Consider the following 17633-nt stretch of genomic DNA (forward strand, 5'->3'; position numbering starts at 1 on the left):
TTCTATGAGGAAAAAGGGCATAAAAAATACTCACAAACTCCAAAAATATATAGATATGGAGTTAATTTCGAGACTTAAGTGGGAGAAAAGAAATGTATGACATATTTTGAACACTTATAAGAATTTTAGTAGGGGTTTTAAACAGCCATTGCTAAAAAATATATATATATGTATATGAATTTAAGTCAATGTTGACTATTTTTGCCATGCAGGCTGTTTTTACTTTAAAACTGTCATTACTCAAAAAATACTAATAAATCAAAATCAATGTTGTTATAAATTATTTACCTGTTCAGGGCTCCAATTACTTCACATCAAATATTTCATTTTGAAATGTTTTTTGGGGGAAATAGTGCATATTTTGTATTTGCCATAAAAAAAAAACAAAGTTTTGTATGAACAAAAAGGGAATAAAATACACACACACACACACACACACACACACACACACACACACACACACTCAAATTTATAGATATGAAGTTGATCTCGAAACTTAAGTATTTTTAACACTTATAAGAATTTTAGTGGGAGGAATGGGTTAAACAGTCATTGCTAAAAAAAAAAAAAAAATAAAAAAGAATTAAAATCAATGTTGACTAATAACACAAAGCTGCCATGCAGGCTGTCTCATTGCTCAAAAAAATAATAATACATCAAAGTCAAAGTTGTTATAAATTATCTACCTGTTCAAGACTCCAATTACTTCCACTTTGAAATATTTTTGGGGGAACAATATTACATATTTTGTGTTTTCCATTAAAATAAAAAAATTAAGTTTTCTATGAGGAAAAAGGGCATAGAAAATACTCACAAACTCAAAAAATATACAGATATGGAGTTAATTTCGAGACTTGAGAGGGAAAAAAAATGTATGACTTATTTTGAACACTTATAAGAATTTTAGTAGGGGTTTTAAACAGCCATTGCTAAAAAAAAAATGTATATGTATGTGAATTTAAGTCAATGTTGACTATTTTTGTCATGCAGGCTGTTTTTACTTTAAAAGTGTCATTACTAAAAAAATAATAATAAACCAAAGTCAATGTTGTTATAAATTATTTACCTGTTCAAGGATCCAATTACTTCACATCAAATATTTTGTTTTGAAATATTTTGTGGGGAAAATAGTGCATATTTTGTATTTGCCATAAAAAAAACTAAGTTTTGTATGAACAAAAAGGGAATAAAATACACACACACACACACACACACACTCAAATTTATAGATATGAAGTTGATCTCGAGACTTAAGTATTTTTAACACTTATAAGGATTTTAGAGGGAGGAGGGGGTTAAACGGTCATTGCAACAACAAAAAAAAACAACAATTAAAATCATTGTTGACTAATAACACAAAGCTGCCATGCAGGCTGTCATTGCTCGAAAAAATAATAATAAATCAAAGTCAAAGTTGTTATAAATGATTTATCTTTTCAAGGCTCCAATTACTTCCACTTTGAAATATTTTTGGGGGAACAATATTACATATTTTGTGTTTTCCATTAAAAAAAACAACTAAGTTTTCTATGAGAAAAAAGGGCATAAAAACACACACACACCAAACAAATGTTTAGATATGAAGTTGATTTCGAGACTTAAGTGAAAAAAAATGTATGACTTATTTTTTAACACTTGTAAGAATTTTGGTGGGGGTGTAAACGGACATTGCTAAAAAAATAAAAATAAAAACTAAAGAATTAAAATCAATGTTGACTAATAACACAATGCTCCAATTACTTCACTTTGAAATATTTTTAAAGGAAATTTGTGCATATTTTGTATTTGCCATAAAAAAAAACAAAAAAACGTTTTCTATGAGGAAAAAGGGCATAGAATACACACACACACACAAACTTAGAGATATGTAGTTGATCTCAAGACTTCAGTGAAAAAAAAATGTATGACTTATTTTTAACACTTATAAGGATTTTAGTGGGGGGACGGAGTTAAACGGTCATTGCTAAAAAAAAAAAAAAATGAATTCAAATCAATGTTGACTAATAACACAAAGCTGTCATGCAGGCTATTTTTACTTTAAAACTGTCATTACTCCAAAAGATAATACTAATAAATCAAAGTCAATGTTGTTATAAATAATTTACCTGTTCAAAGCTCCAATTACTTTCTCTTTGAAATATTTTGGGGAACAATATTACATATTTTGTGTTTGTCATAAAATAACTTCGTTTTCTATGAGGAAAAAGGGCATAAAAAATACACACAAACAAAAAAAAATGTATAGATATGAAGTTGATCTTGAGACTTAAATGAAAAAATACATAAAGGACTTATTTTTAACACTTATAAGAATTTTAGTGAGGGTTTTAAACAGCCATTGCTAAAAAAAGAATTAAAATCAATGTTGACTATTGACACAAAGCTGACATGCAGGCTGTTTTTACTTTAAAACTGTCATTACTTAAAAAATACTAATAAGTCAAAATCAATGTTGTTATAAATTATTTACCTGTACAAGACTCCAATTACTCCACATCAAATATTTCATTTTGAAATATTTTTTGGGGAAAATATTACATGTTTTGCGTGTTTGCCATAAAAAAAAAAAACTACGTTTTCTTTGAAAAAAAAGGGCATAAAAAATAAACACACACCAAAAAAAAATGTGTGGACATGAAGTTGATGACTTAAATGAAAAAAAAAAAATGTATGACTTATTTTTAACAAAATAATTTTAGTGGTGGGGATTTTTTAAATGGTGATTGCTAAAAAATATATATAAAATACATAAATAAAATTAATGTTGACTAATAACACAAAGCTGCAATGCAGGCTGTTTTTACTTAAAAATTGTCATTACTCAAAAAATAATAATACATCAAAATCAACGTCATAAATTATTCACCTATTCAAGGCTGCAATTACTTCATATCAAATATTCCACAATGAAATGTTTTTTGGGGCAATATTACATATTTTGTGTGTTTGCCATAAAAAACCCTAAGTTTTCTATGAAGAAAAAGGGCATAACAAATACACACACACCAAAAAATGCATGTATATGAAGTTGATGACTTAAATGAAAAAAAAAAAGATGTACGACTTATCTTTAACACTTATAAGAATTTTAGTGGGGGGATTTTTTTAAAAGGTGATTGCTAAAAAAAAAAAATTTTTTTAATTAAATCAACGTTGACTAATAACACAAAGCTGCCATTTTTACTTTAAAACTGTCATTACTCAAAAAGTAATAATAAATCAAAATCAATGTTGTTATAAATTATTTACCTATTCAATGCTCCAACTACTTCACATCAAATATTTTTTGGGGGAAATATTGCAATTTTGTGTTTGCCATAAAAAAAAACTAAGTTTTCTATGAGGAAAAAGGGCATAACAAATACACACACACGGAAAAAAAAAATGTATAGATATGAAGTTGATGACCTAAATGAAAAAAAAAATGAATTTTTAACACTTTTAAGAATTTTAGTGTTTTTTTTTTTTTTTTAAATGGTCATTGCTAAAAAAAAAAAAAAATTAAATTAAATCAATGTTGACTAAAAACACAAGCTGCCATGCAGGCTGTTTTTATTTTAAGACTGTGATTATTCCAAAAATAATAATACATCAAAATCAATGTTAGAAATTATTCACCTATTCAAGGCTACAATTACTTCATATCAAATACAAATATTTGGGGAAGATATTTCATATTTTGTGTGTTTGCTATAAAAAATATAAGTTTTTTAATGAGAAAAGGGCATAAAAATACACACTCACACCCAAAAATGTATAAATATGAAGTTGATTTTGAGACTTAAGTGAAAAAAAATATATATATACTTTTTAAAAAAAATTTTAATACTTAGAAAAAGTTAAGTGTTTTTGGGGGTTTTTTTTACGGACATTGCTCCAAAAAATAATGAATTAAATCAATGTTGTCATGAGCTGATACATCCCGGTTCACTCTGACTTTCGCTACTATAACAATAAGCAAACTCACTCAAATTAAAGCGTGCGACGTAAAACGTAACAATTAGCCGAGAGACAGCGTTTATCTCTTAAGTTGAGCTGCCACTGTAGTTGGTTTCATTTTTAAGTGTCACAATATTTTACATTTTCAATTTTGTTTCCCTTAGTTTTTTATGTGATCAATAATAATAATGAACATTAATGTTATTTTTGTTTGACTTTGCAGGTGTTCCCATACCTGGTGAGCAGACCAGTTCCAAGCCAAGGATAGAGGAAGCTGTATGAATAGGATTTGTCCATGTGGACCGGATTGCCCACCACTGGCTGCAAGAAAAAGCACAAGAGTAAAAAAGTAGTAGTAGTAGTAGTAGTAGTAGTAGTAGTAGTAGTCAGTAGTAGTAGTAGTCTGTAGTAGTAGTAGTCAGTAGTAGTAGTAGCAGTAATAGATGATATACTGTAGTAGTAGTAGTAGTTAGTGATAAAGTGGTAGTAGTAGTTGTCTGTAGTAGTAGTAGTCAGTAGTAGTAGTAATAGATGATATACTGTAGTAGTAGTTAGTGATAAAGTGGTAGTAGTAGTTGTCAATAGTAGTAGTAGTAGTAGTAGTAGTAATAGATGATATACTGTAGTAGTAGTACTCTAGTAGTAGTTAGTGATAAAGTGGTAGTAGTTGTCAATAGTAGTAGTAGTAGTCTGTAGTAGTAGTAGTCAGTAGTAGTAATAGTAGTAGTAATAGATGATTTACTGTAGTAGTAGTATTGTAGTAGTAGTTAGTGATAAAGTGGTAGTAGTAATTGTCAGTAGTAGTAGTAGTCTGTAGTAGTAGTAGTAGTCAGTAGTAGTAGTAGTAGTAGTAGTAGTAATAGATGATATACTGTAGTAGTAGTACTGTAGTAGTAGTTAGTGATAAAGTGGTTGTAGTAGTTGTCAGTAGTAGTATTAGTAGTCAGTAGTAATAGTAGTAGTAGTAATAGATGATTTACTGTAGTAGTAGTTAGTGATAAAGTGGTAGTAGTAATTGTCAGTAGTAGTAGTAGGGGCGGCATAGCTCGGTTGGTAGAGCGGCCGTGCCAGCAACTTGAGGGTTGCAGGTTCGATTCCCGCTTCCGCCATCCTAGTCCCTGCCGTTGTGTCCTTGGGCAAGACACTTTACCCACCTGCTCCCAGTGCCATCCACACTGGTTTAAATGTAACTTAGATATTGGGTTTCACTATGTAAAGCGCTTTGAGTCACTAGAGAAAAAGCGCTATATAAATATAATTCAATTCACTCACTTAGTCTGTAGTAGTAGTAGTCAGTAGTAGTAGTAATAGGTGATGTACGGTAGTAGTAGTCCGTGATACAGTGGTAGTAGAAGTTGTCAGTAGTAGTAGTTGTCAGTAGTAGTCAGTGATACAGTAGTAGTAATAGTTGTCAATAGTAGTAGTAGTAGTAGTAGTAGTAGTAGTAGTAGTAATATGTGATATACTATAGTAGTAGTCGATGATATAGTGGTTGTAGTAGTTGTCAGTAGTAGTAATTGTTAGTAGTAGTCAGTGATACAGTAGTAGTAGTAGTAGTAGTAGTAATATGTGATATACTATAGTAGTAGTTGATGATATAGTGGTTGTAGTAGTTGTCAGTAGTAGTAATTGTTAGTAGTAGTCAGTGATACAGTAGTAGTAGTTGCCAATAGTAGTAGTAGTAGTAGTAATATGTGATTGACTGTAGTAGTAGTCAGTGATAGAGTAGTAGTAGTAGTTGTCAATAGTAGTAGTAGTAGTAGTAATATGTGGTATACTGTAGTAGTAGTTAGTGATAAAGTGGTAGTAGTAGTTGTCAATAGTAGTAGTAGTAGTAGTAGTCTGTAGTAGTAGTAGTCAGTAGTAGTAGTAGTAGTAATAGATGATATACTGATATACTGTAGTAGTAGTACTGTAGTAGTAGTTAGTGATAAAGTGGTAGTAGTAGTTGTCAATCGTAGTAGTAGTAGTCTGTAGTAGTAGTAGTCAATAGTAGTAGTTAGTGATAAAGTGGTAGTAGTAGTTGTCAATCATAGTAGTAGTAGTAGTAGTCTGCAGTAGTAGTAGTCATTAGTAGTAGTTAGTGATAAAGTGGTAAGTAATAGTTGTCAGTAGTAGTAGTCTGTAGTAGTAGTAGTCAGTAGTAGTAGTAGTAGTAATAGATGATATACTGTAGTAGTAGTACTGTAGTAGTAGTTAGTGATAAAGTGGTAGTAGTAGTTGTCAATAGTAGTAGTAGTCTGTAGTAGTAGTAGTAGTAGTAGTAGTAGTCATTAGTAGTAGTAGTAGTAGCAATAGATGATTTACTGTAGTAGTAGTAGTAGTACTGTAGTAGTAATTAGTGATAAAGTGGTAGTAATAGTTGTCAGTAGTAGTAGTCTGTAGTAGTAGTAGTCAGTAGTAGTAGTAATAGATGATATACTGTAGTAGTAGTACTGTAGTAGTAGTTAGTGATAAAGTGGTAGTAGTAGTTGTCAATAGTAGTAGTAGTAGTCTGTAGTAGTAGTAGTAGTAGTAGTAATAGATGATTTACTGTAATAGTAGTATTAGTAGTAATAGATGATTTACTGTAGTAGTAGTAGTACTGTAGTAGTAGTAGTCTGTAGTAGTAGTAGTCAGTAGTAGTAGTAATAGGTGATGTACGGTAGTAGTAGTCTGTGATACAGTGGTAGTAGTAGTTGTCAGTAGTAGTAGTTGTCAGTAGTAGTCAGTGATACAGTAGTAGTAATAGTTGTCAATAGTAGTTGTAGTAGTAGTAATATGTTATATACTATAGTAGTAGTCGATGATACAGTGGTTGTAGTAGTTGTCAGTAGTAGTAATTGTTAGTAGTAGTAAGTGATACAGTAGTAGTAGTAGTAGTTGTCAATAGTAGTAGTAATATGTGATATACTGTAGTAGTAGTTGATGATACAGTGGTTGTAGTAGTTGTCAGTAGTAGTAGTAGTAGTAGCAGTAGTAGTAGTAGTAATAAATGATCTACTGTAGTAGTAGTCAGTAATACAGTGGTAGTAGTTGTCAGTAGTAGTAGTTGTCAGTAGTAGTAGTAGTGATAGGTGATTTACTGTAGTAGTAGTCGGTGTTACAGTGGTAGTAGTAATTGTCAGTAGTAGTAGTAGTAGCAGTAGTAGTAATCGTTGATATACTGTAGTAGTAGTCGGTGATGCAGTGGTAGTAGTAGTTGTCAGTAGTAGTAGTCAGTTGTAGTAGTTGTAGTAGTAGTAGTAATAGGTGATATACTGTAGTAGTAATAGTCGGTGATGCAGTGGTAGTAGTAGTTGTCAATAGTAGTACTAGTAGTAGTAGTAGTAATAGGTGATATACTGTAGTAGTAGTTGGTGATACAGTGTTGGTAGTACTTGTCAGTAGTAGTAGTAGTAATACTGTAGTAGTAGTCTGTGATACAGTGGTAGTAGTTGTCAGTAGTAGTAGGAGTAATACTGTAGTAGTAGTCTGTGATACAGTGGTAGTAGTTGTCAGTAGTAGTAGTAGTAGTAGTAATATAAGATATACTGTAGTAGTAGTCGGTGATACAGTGGTAGTAGTAGTTTTTAGTAGTAGTAGTAGTAGTAATAATACTGTAGTAGTAGTCGGTGATACAGTGGTAGTAGTTGTCAGTAGTAGTAGAAGTAGTAATATGTGATATACTGTGGTAGTAGTCGGTGATACAGTGGTAGTAGTAGTAGTAGTAGTAATACTGTAGTAGTAGTCGGTGATACAGTGGTAGTAGTTGTCAGTAGTAGTAGAAGTAGTAATATGTGATATACTGTGGTAGTAGTCGGTGATACAGTGGTGGTAGTACTTGTCAGTAGTAGTAGTAGTAGTAGTAGTAGTAGTAGTAGTATTCCATATACTCCACCTCAACAGTCTCAGCATGGAAGAGAACCACAAAAGGGACGGTGCCGACCCAGATTTTAAGTAGCGGTGCGTTACAGAACTCCTCAGTGTAATCTACAATTTGCCGGAAGAAATCTGAAAACAAAAGAGGTGTTCAGGTTTTGGTTCTGGTTCAGGTTCTGGTTCTGGTTCCGGTTCTGGTGTTGCACTGTTCACCAGGTGCTGACCCCCTGGCCTCTCCTTACCTCCCGCATTGGATTTGAACTGCAGCGCGTTGCCGATGAAGGGGTAGGTGCCCCCCACCTCCTGGATGGGCTTCATCTGGATCCATGTGCGCAGGTAGCTGCTCAGGTTCTTGAAGGTCAGCAGCACCAGCACCAGCAGCCCCGCCAGGCCCAGCACAGGCATGGACACACTCCCGGGTAGGACCGCCATACTCTGCTCACTCACAATCTTCCACAACATGAGTGTATAATAAATACCAGATGCTGGCTGGTCATGTGACTCTGGTGGGTGGAGCCTCGATCTTTATTGACACATTTATCTTCTCCTGACTTTGACTTTGACTTGGTCAAGTTATGTAAACGTGCCAGACACACTTTATATATTGTATGGCCCTCTGATGAAAAAAATTGACATAAAAGCAAATGTACATATTCTTTTTATAAACATTTTAGTTTGTCGGTGGTACACCAACGTATCTTCTACACCTCAGCTCACACTGAAACTTCAATGTTGGAAAAAAAACCACCAAATATATTTATTAAATTGCGTATTTATAATCTGGTTGATAGTACATTTTTGATGCAATTATTTAGTTTTTGTAAACTATATAGTCAGTGAGTGTGTGACACACTCACAAGCTGTAGTGACTGTATTGTTAGTGTTTTATAATGGTTATCTGCCATCTATTGTATTAATAAAATCATTACATTTGATATGTATATACATTTAATAGTTAGCATATACAGTATTTAAATATATATGTATGTATATATAATATTTATACATTATATTTATTAATTTATATATATTTATAAATATATGCATATATATATATATATATATATATATATATATATATATATATGTGTGTGTGTGTGTATATATACATATTTATATGTATAGTAATTTATATAAATATATATGTATATAATACATATATACATACATTAATATGTGATGTATACATATACATGCATGTATAATTTGTATACATTCTATACATGAATATATATATATATATATATATATATATATATATATATATATATAATTTATATATAAATATTTCTTTATATATTAATTTACATAAATATATATATAATATTCCTACATTCTATATATGAATTTATACATATTTATAAATATATATTATACATATTTATAAGTATAGTAATGTATATAAATATATATGTCTATAATACATATGTTAATATGTGATATATACATACTGTGCATATGTATGTATAATTTGTATACATTATATATATTAATTTGTGTATATATATATATATATATAACATTTATATATATATTTATATTAATTTACAAAAATGTATGTATAATATGTATACATTCTATATATTTATAATATTCATAAGATATATATATATATATATATATATATATATACATACATATATACGTATATGTATTTTTATCGCATATTAATATACACATATATAATATACGCATATAGTATACATATATTTATATAAATTACTATATATGTACATATATAGTAATTTATATAAATTACATTCTTTATATTAATTTATACATTTTTATGTATATACATATATTATATATATAATATATATTAGTTTACATAAATATATATATATATATATATATATATATATATATATATATATATATACACACAGCTAAACACACACATTGAGGCATCAATGGACACAGTATCACTACTTGGGTTTCATTGGGCGTTGATGCTTCAGTATACTAATATATACTAATATACTATAAAATGGTTCATAATTATTTAAAAAAAATGCCACTTATCAAATAATTATAAATAAACGTTTGGTATAATATATAATTGTATATTTTACACGTATTATACATTACATTATACTCTATTTTTCGAAATAACATCCAAATTATATGCAGGTTATGCAGTTGTAATATTATTTAGAAGGAAAACAAATCGTACTATTTGTGTTAGGAAGTAGTAAGACTGCATGACCACTAGATGTCACAGTCACCCAACATTAGGCAGTACAGTACTGGAAAGAAGTATGATTTTGCCGCTCATTATATACATACAATGATACAAATATTACAATAACATGATTAATACCACTAGTAAACATTTAATTAGAACACTGAAGTGCACCTTGTCAGTTTTATTACAAAGTATGCATTACAAAAACATTAAAAATGTTTTTTTGGAGAGCTACAAAAAAGCCTTTTACAGTTTAAGATCCAATACAAAACTCAATATTTTCCTCTTGGGAGTATGGAGTGTTGGGGAGGGCGAAGAAGACACACGCACTCTGCGCTTTTTCTAAAAAGCTGTTTTTGCCCCTTGCACTTTTCAGTGTCCTGAAATAATTTAATACTATTAGATGGAGACAAGTCAAACACTTGTACTTGGCGGAATACTTCCACTCAGATTGACGCCTGTCCCTTTAGACCGCTCACACGGCTGGCAGCCCTCGATAAGTACAATACTTACGGTATTAACACTTTTAGGGCGCAACAAAAGACTAGATTCAGCACAGACTGAACTGACTTGCCAACACACCATAAGGTATCCACTACTGCTATCTAACGTCTTGGACTTGCAACTGTAATTGCAACATACTGTCATACTTGTAATTGAGACTCAGTAATGTGATAATGAAACAAAGCAGTTATCAGAATCAGCTAATTTTTAAAGAGATTTTCTTATTTAAACGTGTATTGCAGGTTCATTCTATGTGTCATACTTGATCATTTCGCGATATTGCCATATTTTTGCTGAAAGGATTTAGTAGAGAACATCCACGATAAAGTTCCCAACTTTTGGTCGCTAATAAAAAAGCTTTGCCTTTACCGGAAGTATGTGCCCGGGAATGACCAAAAGGCACCCAGGAGTGAACCAGCGAAAGTGGGAGAGTAATTGAGGAAAGTCTGAAAAAGTCCAAAAAAGGTTAAAAATCCTACCCAGAATGGAGTTCCACAAGTCCCGCCGCGAGCTGCACGAGCCCCGGGGCCCCCGGGAATGACCAAAAGGTAGTATGATCTAGTACGTACATAGTACGTTCTAGTACGTACAAAGTACGTACTTAGTACGTACGTAATGACGATGGTGTGAGGGCTCCTCACATCCTCACATTGTTTATAATGTGAGCCACCAGCAGTAAGAGCAATTCGGACCGAGAAAGTGACAATTTCCCCATTAATTTGAGCGAAGATGAACGATTCGTGGATCAATCAATCAATCAATCAATCAATGTTTACTTATATAGCCCTAAATCACAAGTGTCTCAAAGGGCTGCACAAACCACTACGACATCCTCGGTAGACCCACATAAGGGCAAGGAAAACTCACACCCAGTGGGACGTCGGTGACAATGATGACTATGAGAACCTTGGCGAGGAGAAAAGCAATGGATGTCGAGCGGATGTCGAACATGATACTGTGAAAGTTAAATCCATAATGGATCCAACACAGTCGCGAGAGTCCAGTCCAAAGCGGATCCAACACAGCAGCGAGAGTCCCGTTCACAGCGGAGCCAGCAGGAAACCATCCCAAGCGGAGGCGGATCAGCAGCGCAGAGATGTCCCCAGCCGATACACAGGCGAGCAGTACATGGCCACCGGATCGGACCGGACCCCCTCCACAAGGGAGAGTGGGACATAGAAGAAAAAGAAAAGAAACGGCAGATCAACTGGTCTAAAAAGGGAGTCTATTTAAAGGCTAGAGTATACAAATGAGTTTTAAGGTGAGACTTAAATGCTTCTACTGAGGTGGCATCTCGAACTGTTACCGGGAGGGCATTCCAGAGTACTGGAGCCCGAAATGAAAAAGCTCTATAGCCCGCAGACTTTTTTTGGGCTTTGGGAATCACTAATAAGCCGGAGTCCTTTGAACGCAGATTTCTTGCCGGGACATATGGTACAATACAATCGGCAAGATAGGCTGGAGCTAGACCGTGTAGTATTCTATACGTAAGTAGTAAAACCTTAAAGTCACATCTTAAGTGCACAGGAAGCTAATGCAGGTGAGCCAGTACAGGCGTAATGTGATCAAACTTTCTTGTTCTTGTCAAAAGTCTAGCAGCCGCATTTTGTACCAACTGTAATCTTTTAATGCTAGACATGGGGAGACCCGAAAATAATACGTTACAGTAGTCGAGGCGAGACGTAACAAACGCATGGATAATGATTTCAGCGTCTTTAGTGGACAGAATGGAGCGAATTTTAGCGATATTACGGAGATGAAAGAAGGCCGTTTTAGTAACACTTTTAATGTTGATAGTGAAGGACTAGAAAGAAAAAAATGTTTTAAATAAAATAAAAAGCGACAGTTCCGGGAGGCGGCAGTGTGAGCGTTTCAGATGTAATTAGGATAATTCCGGAAGATCCCTTATCTGCTTATTGTTTTAATAGTGTTTTAGTGAGATTGTAAAGACATACCTCAAAGTCGGATGGCTGCGGTAAACACGCCAGTGTCTTAGAGAGAAGCCGAGGAGCCAAGCTCACAGCTGCCTTTTTTGACAGTTACTGCAGGAGGACGCATAATCCACTGATGTCTCCGGTAAGAGCCGACTTATTATCACAATTTTCCCATCCAAAAACATGCTGGTTGACGTAGAGAAACATGTTCGCTTGACCGCTCTGTGTTAAAACGTCACAACAAAGAAACACCGGCTGTGTCTCGGTGCTAAAGGCAGCTGCAATCCACCGCTTTCCACCAACAACATTGTACTTTATAGTCTCCATTATTAATTGAACAAATTGCAAAAGATTCAGCAACACAGAAGTCCAGAATAGTGTGTAATTATGCGATGAAAAGAGATGACTTTTAGCCGTAATTGGTGCTGAGCTAATATGTCCCCTCCAACCAATAACGTCAAAAACACACGTCATCATTCCGTGACTTTTTCAACAAGAAACTCCGCGGGAAATTTAAAATTGCAATTTAGTAAACTAAAAAGGCCGTATTGGCATGTGTTGCAACGTTAATATTTCATCATTGATGTATAAACTATCAGACTGCGTGGTCGGTAGTAGTGGGTTTCAGTAGGCCTTTAAATGATGCAAAAAAACTGAGATTTTATTTTTTAAAAACAATATTTACCAACACATCCAAAAGTACCGAAAATTGGAACTGTTGAATACCGGTATCGATACCCCAGTATTGGTGGCATGGTGGTTGGTAGTCAGCATGCTCAGCGACCAGGTTGGATCAGTAAGAAAAACTCGATGCAGCCGAGAGCGAGTACACAACCGCTCCTTTTTTCCTTTTCTTTGTCGCTCCACGTTTATATCAACTACCAATCCTGTCAATTTGGTAGGAAAAATGCCAAATAAAATACAGAATTGTATTCCATTTTGGGCTTCACGGTGGAAGAGGGGTTAGTGCGTCTGCCTCACAATACGAAGGTCCTGCAGTCCTGGGTTCAAATCCAGGCTCGAGATCTTTTTGTGTGGAGTTTGCATGTTCTCCCCGTGAATTCGTGGGTTCCCTCCGGGTACTCCGGCTTCCTCCCACTTCCAAAGACATGCACCTGGGGATAGGTTGATTGGCAACACTAATTTGGCCCTAGTGTGTGAATGTGAGTGTGAATGTTGTCTGTCTATCTGTGTTGGCCCTGCGATGAGGTGGCGACTTGTCCAGGGTGTACCCCGCCTTCCGCCCGATTGTAGCTGAGATAGGCGCCAGCGCCCCCCGCGACCCCAAAAGGGAATAAGCGGTAGAAAATGGATGGATGGTATTCCATTTTTTACACCTACTTTATCAATAAAATCAGTTCTGTAAAGTTTTAGCAACCATGACTCATCCTGACTGGGGCAACCTATACGTTCAGCTGTTTTAATGGTGGTGTTCAGATAAAACTGTTTGAATGGTTTGAGCTTCTGCGGGTTCAAGCCGTGGGATAGGGCCGCCCTCCCAGCCCCTCTATTCTGTAGCTCTGCCACTGTGTTACATGTCTAAATAGACATATAGATGTCCTGGGCACGACGTTAAAGTGCATCAGGCAGTGGAGGTACCTCTATGGCATGGGTGTCAAACTCTGGCCCGCCGTTTAATTTCATTTGGCCCTTGAGGCAATATCAAATTAACATTAGAGCTGGCCCGCCGGTAACACCACATTCACCCCTAATACTCATACTTGGCAACCCTCACAATTTTCCCGGGAGACTCCCGAAGTTTAGTGCCCTTCCCGAAAATCTCCCTGGACAACCATTCTCCCGATTTCCACCCGGACAACAATATGGGGAGCGTGCCTTTAGCGTCCTCTACAACATGTCGTCACGTCCTCTTTTCCTCCATAATATATGCGGCTTTCACACACACATACTTGGTCAACAGCCATACAGGTCACACTGAGGGTGGCCGTATAAAGAACTTTAACATTGTTACAAATATGCGCCACACTGTGAACCCACACCAAACAAGAATGACAAAACACATTTCGGGAGAACACCCGCACCGTAACACAACATAAACACAACAAAAGAAATACCCAGAATCCCTTGCAGCACTAACTCTTCCGGAACGCTACAGTATACACCCCCTGCTACCACCAAACCCCGCCCACCTCATTTTTATTTTATTTTCGGATATAATATGTGGAAAAAGTTAATGTTGATATTTACCTCAGAAGGCTGCAAATAGAAAAGAGGCATTCATTTTTTAAATAAAATGTTATTTAATATACCACTGATGTTTTTTCGTTTGTTTTTTGAAAGTTGATTTTGCACTATTACGTTATATAAGCTCTGCCTGTTCCATGGGAGGAAGCCCGAGTACCCGGAGGGAACCCCCGCAGTCACGGAGAGAACATGCAAACTCCACACAGAAAGATCCCAAGCCCGGGATTGAACCAGGATTATTCAGGACCTTCGTATTGTGAGGCAGATGCACTAACCCCTGTACCACCGTGCTGCCCTATTTAAGCCTTGCTTGTTCAATATTCATTGCAAAACTTGTTTGGGTCCCTATTAAAAGGTTAATTTGTTCAATCTTGGCCCGCGGCTTTGTTCAGTTTTTAAATTTTGGCCCACTCTGTATTTGAGTTTGACACCCCTGCTCTATGGGGTCTTGGGGCACTAGGAGGTTAACCCCTTTACTACTGTTATGTTGGATCCACTATGGACTGGACTCTCACAATATTATGCTAGACCCACTCCATGTCCATTGCGTCCGGTCTCGAATGTGATTTAGGGCTTTATAAATAAACATTGATTGATTACCCCAGGTGGCCATTGGCAAAGGCCTAGTACCTGACTGCCCCCTAGCCAGGGATACGGTGAAGTCCTCAACGGCGGAGCAGGCGGAAGAGGGTACACGTAAGAACTACCACAACGGATGTGATGTCGGTTGAAGGCTGCAGCAGAAAAGGGTCCTCAGTCGTCTTGGACTCCATGCCACTGGACCCTGACCCGGATCTGTCAAGGATCGTGTGGTGACTGTCTGTACACCAGTCTCCCCACGTTAAAATCACGCACAGGCATCCTCCATAAAGGGATACCCCCCTACCCGGAGGATCGTGATACTCGCTTCGAGTGACCGCCGGTGATGATGATGACATGTCTAAAACTCCCACATCTTTCTCCTAAAATTTATTTGTACGCACAGAAGAATCGTTTACTAAAAGTGTTTGGAGGATATTTCTCCATGGGGGACTCACCGGAAATTGGACGTGCCGCCTCGGCCTGGAATCGAGGCGGTCTGCCGGTAAAGGTCATGAATGATCTTTCCACAGGTTGCCATACAAAAACTTTGTTACGACTTTCACATCCTCTACTTAGTCAAGTTTGATGTCTTGTCGCAACGCTGAAGACCTCACTTGAATATCCGATCTCTACCGTGTTTATTTGTTGATCAGAATGTGGGGTTTTTTTGAGGTGAGAAAATTTGCAAATTAGATAATTTGTCAAGGCTTCACGGTGGCAGAGGGGTTAGTGCGTCTGCCTCACAATACGAAGGTCCTGCAGTCCTGGGTTCAAATCCAGGCTCGGGATCTTTGTGTGGAGTTTGCATGTTCTCCCCGTGAATGCATGGGTTCCCTCCGGGTACTCCGGCTTCCTCCCACTTCCAAAAACATGCACCTGGGGATAGGTTGATTGGCAACACTAAATTGGCCCTAGTGTTTGAATGTGAGTTTGAATGTTGTCTATCTGTGTTGGCTCTGCGATGAGATGGCGACTTGTCCAGGGTGTACACCACCTTCCGCCCGAATGCAGCTGAGATAGTCACCAGCGAGCCCCCGCAACCCCAAAATGGAATAAGCGGTAGAAAATGGATGGGTGTTATCAGAGTGTTGAGCGAGAGTCAAGTCCAAAAGCAGGAAGTCGGGGGGGATAGCGGGGCGTCGGAGGTCCGTGTCCAAGCGGGAGGTCGAGATCCACGAGGCAGTCAGTGACCCTGAAGGAACGCGGGGGAAAAGACGAGACCTACAGCTCGTCACGAGGAACGAAGGCAGACTGCTGGAAGGACGACAAGGAAGACGTGGGACTAGCACGATTAGCGCTTTACGGTCCGGGATAGCAGGTTGTGCAGGCTTTAGAAGGCAGGAGCTCGGATCAACTTCAGGTGTGCTGATTGCCGGTGATTGACTGCAGCAGGACTGACCCGCGCAGGTGCGCTCTTGGAGGCGCAATCAGCAGAATGCCCAGATGAGGCCGAGACAACACTACCAGTATTGATTAATCAATGAATGCATCAGTCAGGCTATCATGAATCCAGGGTGTACCCCGCCTTCCGCCCGATTGTAGCTGAGATAGGCACCAGCGCCCCCCGCGACCCCAAAAGGGAATAAGCGGTAGGAAATGGATGGATGGATAATTCGTCAAGTTTAAGTGTTTGGTATTCCTTACAAGTTCAACTATCGCTCCGTATGGTCAGCTGCGAAATCGATTGGTTAAACTGAGGGCAATCAGCAGCTTCTGGCGAAAGGCCAAAACTCGCTCCCTTTGGACGGGCCAGTGGAGTATGCAGCGTGGACGCAACATTCCTCTACGGAGGAAGAGCGACTGGGACAACTTGTAGTCGTGCACGTTCTGCAGGAAGACCAGGATCACAGAGTCTCTGCTGGCTTCGATGACCTGATGCAAAGCGTGGTGGGCCTTAAAGCTGCATACACAAAAAACAAAAGAAGGAAAGGCATGAGCACAATTCCTGTGAATTCCCAGATAACATAGATGCTCCGTATATAAAGTACCACTGATAGTCACACACACACTAGGTGTGGTGAAATTACCTTCTGCCGTTGACCCATCCCCTTGTTCCACCCCCTGGGAGGTGAGGGGAGCAGTGAGGAGCAGCGGTGGCCGCATTCGGTAATCATTTTGGTGATTTAACCCCCAATTCCAACCCCTTGATGCCGAGTGCCAAGCATGGAGGTAATGGTTCCCATTTTTTTTGTCTTTGGTATGACTCAGCCGGGGTTTGAACTCACAACCTACCGATCTCAGGGTGGACACTCTAACCACGAAGCCACTGAGCAGGGTTTGAGGTTACATATTCTAAGTAACAAAGACTTCATTAAGAGTTATTTGGACAGTAGGGTAACATACTGTAAGTAACAAAGACTTAATTTAGAGTTATTCGGTTGGGGTTAGAGGGGTAGGGTTGGGGTTGGGGTTGGGGTTAAGGTTGTTGTATAATAAGACCATGC

The 17633-nt window shown here is 36.9% G+C and overlaps 1 protein-coding gene and 1 long non-coding RNA gene across 7 annotated transcripts in view; one reads left to right on the forward strand and one right to left on the reverse strand.

Annotated features, from left to right (window-relative positions):
• LOC133560485 (uncharacterized) overlaps nucleotides 1–8285 on the forward strand; it is a 248536-nt gene extending 240251 nt beyond the window's left edge. Inside the window, exon 4 of the long non-coding RNA XR_009808451.1 lies at nucleotides 4163–8285. This is a non-coding gene — a long non-coding RNA (uncharacterized LOC133560485). The remainder of the gene's footprint in view (nucleotides 1–4162) is intronic.
• Nucleotides 1–17633, reverse strand: part of LOC133560456 (cytochrome P450 4V2-like) — a 59344-nt gene that overhangs the window by 30543 nt on the left and 11168 nt on the right. For 4 of the 6 annotated variants that reach the window (XM_061913019.1, XM_061912991.1, XM_061913029.1 and 1 more), the window contains one exon: nucleotides 10093–17089. In XM_061913019.1, the coding sequence (XP_061769003.1) occupies nucleotides 16858–17089 (232 nt within the window). In that variant the 3' untranslated portion in view covers nucleotides 10093–16857. Of the gene's footprint in view, nucleotides 1–4174; nucleotides 4261–7798; nucleotides 7912–8021; nucleotides 8230–10092; nucleotides 17090–17633 lie in introns of those variants that run through there. The other 2 variants (XM_061913039.1, XM_061913047.1) reach the window with 1 other exon arrangement.

The sequence above is a fragment of the Nerophis ophidion genome, linkage group LG01 (assembly GCF_033978795.1).
Source record: "Nerophis ophidion isolate RoL-2023_Sa linkage group LG01, RoL_Noph_v1.0, whole genome shotgun sequence".
NCBI lineage: Eukaryota > Metazoa > Chordata > Actinopteri > Syngnathiformes > Syngnathidae > Nerophis > Nerophis ophidion.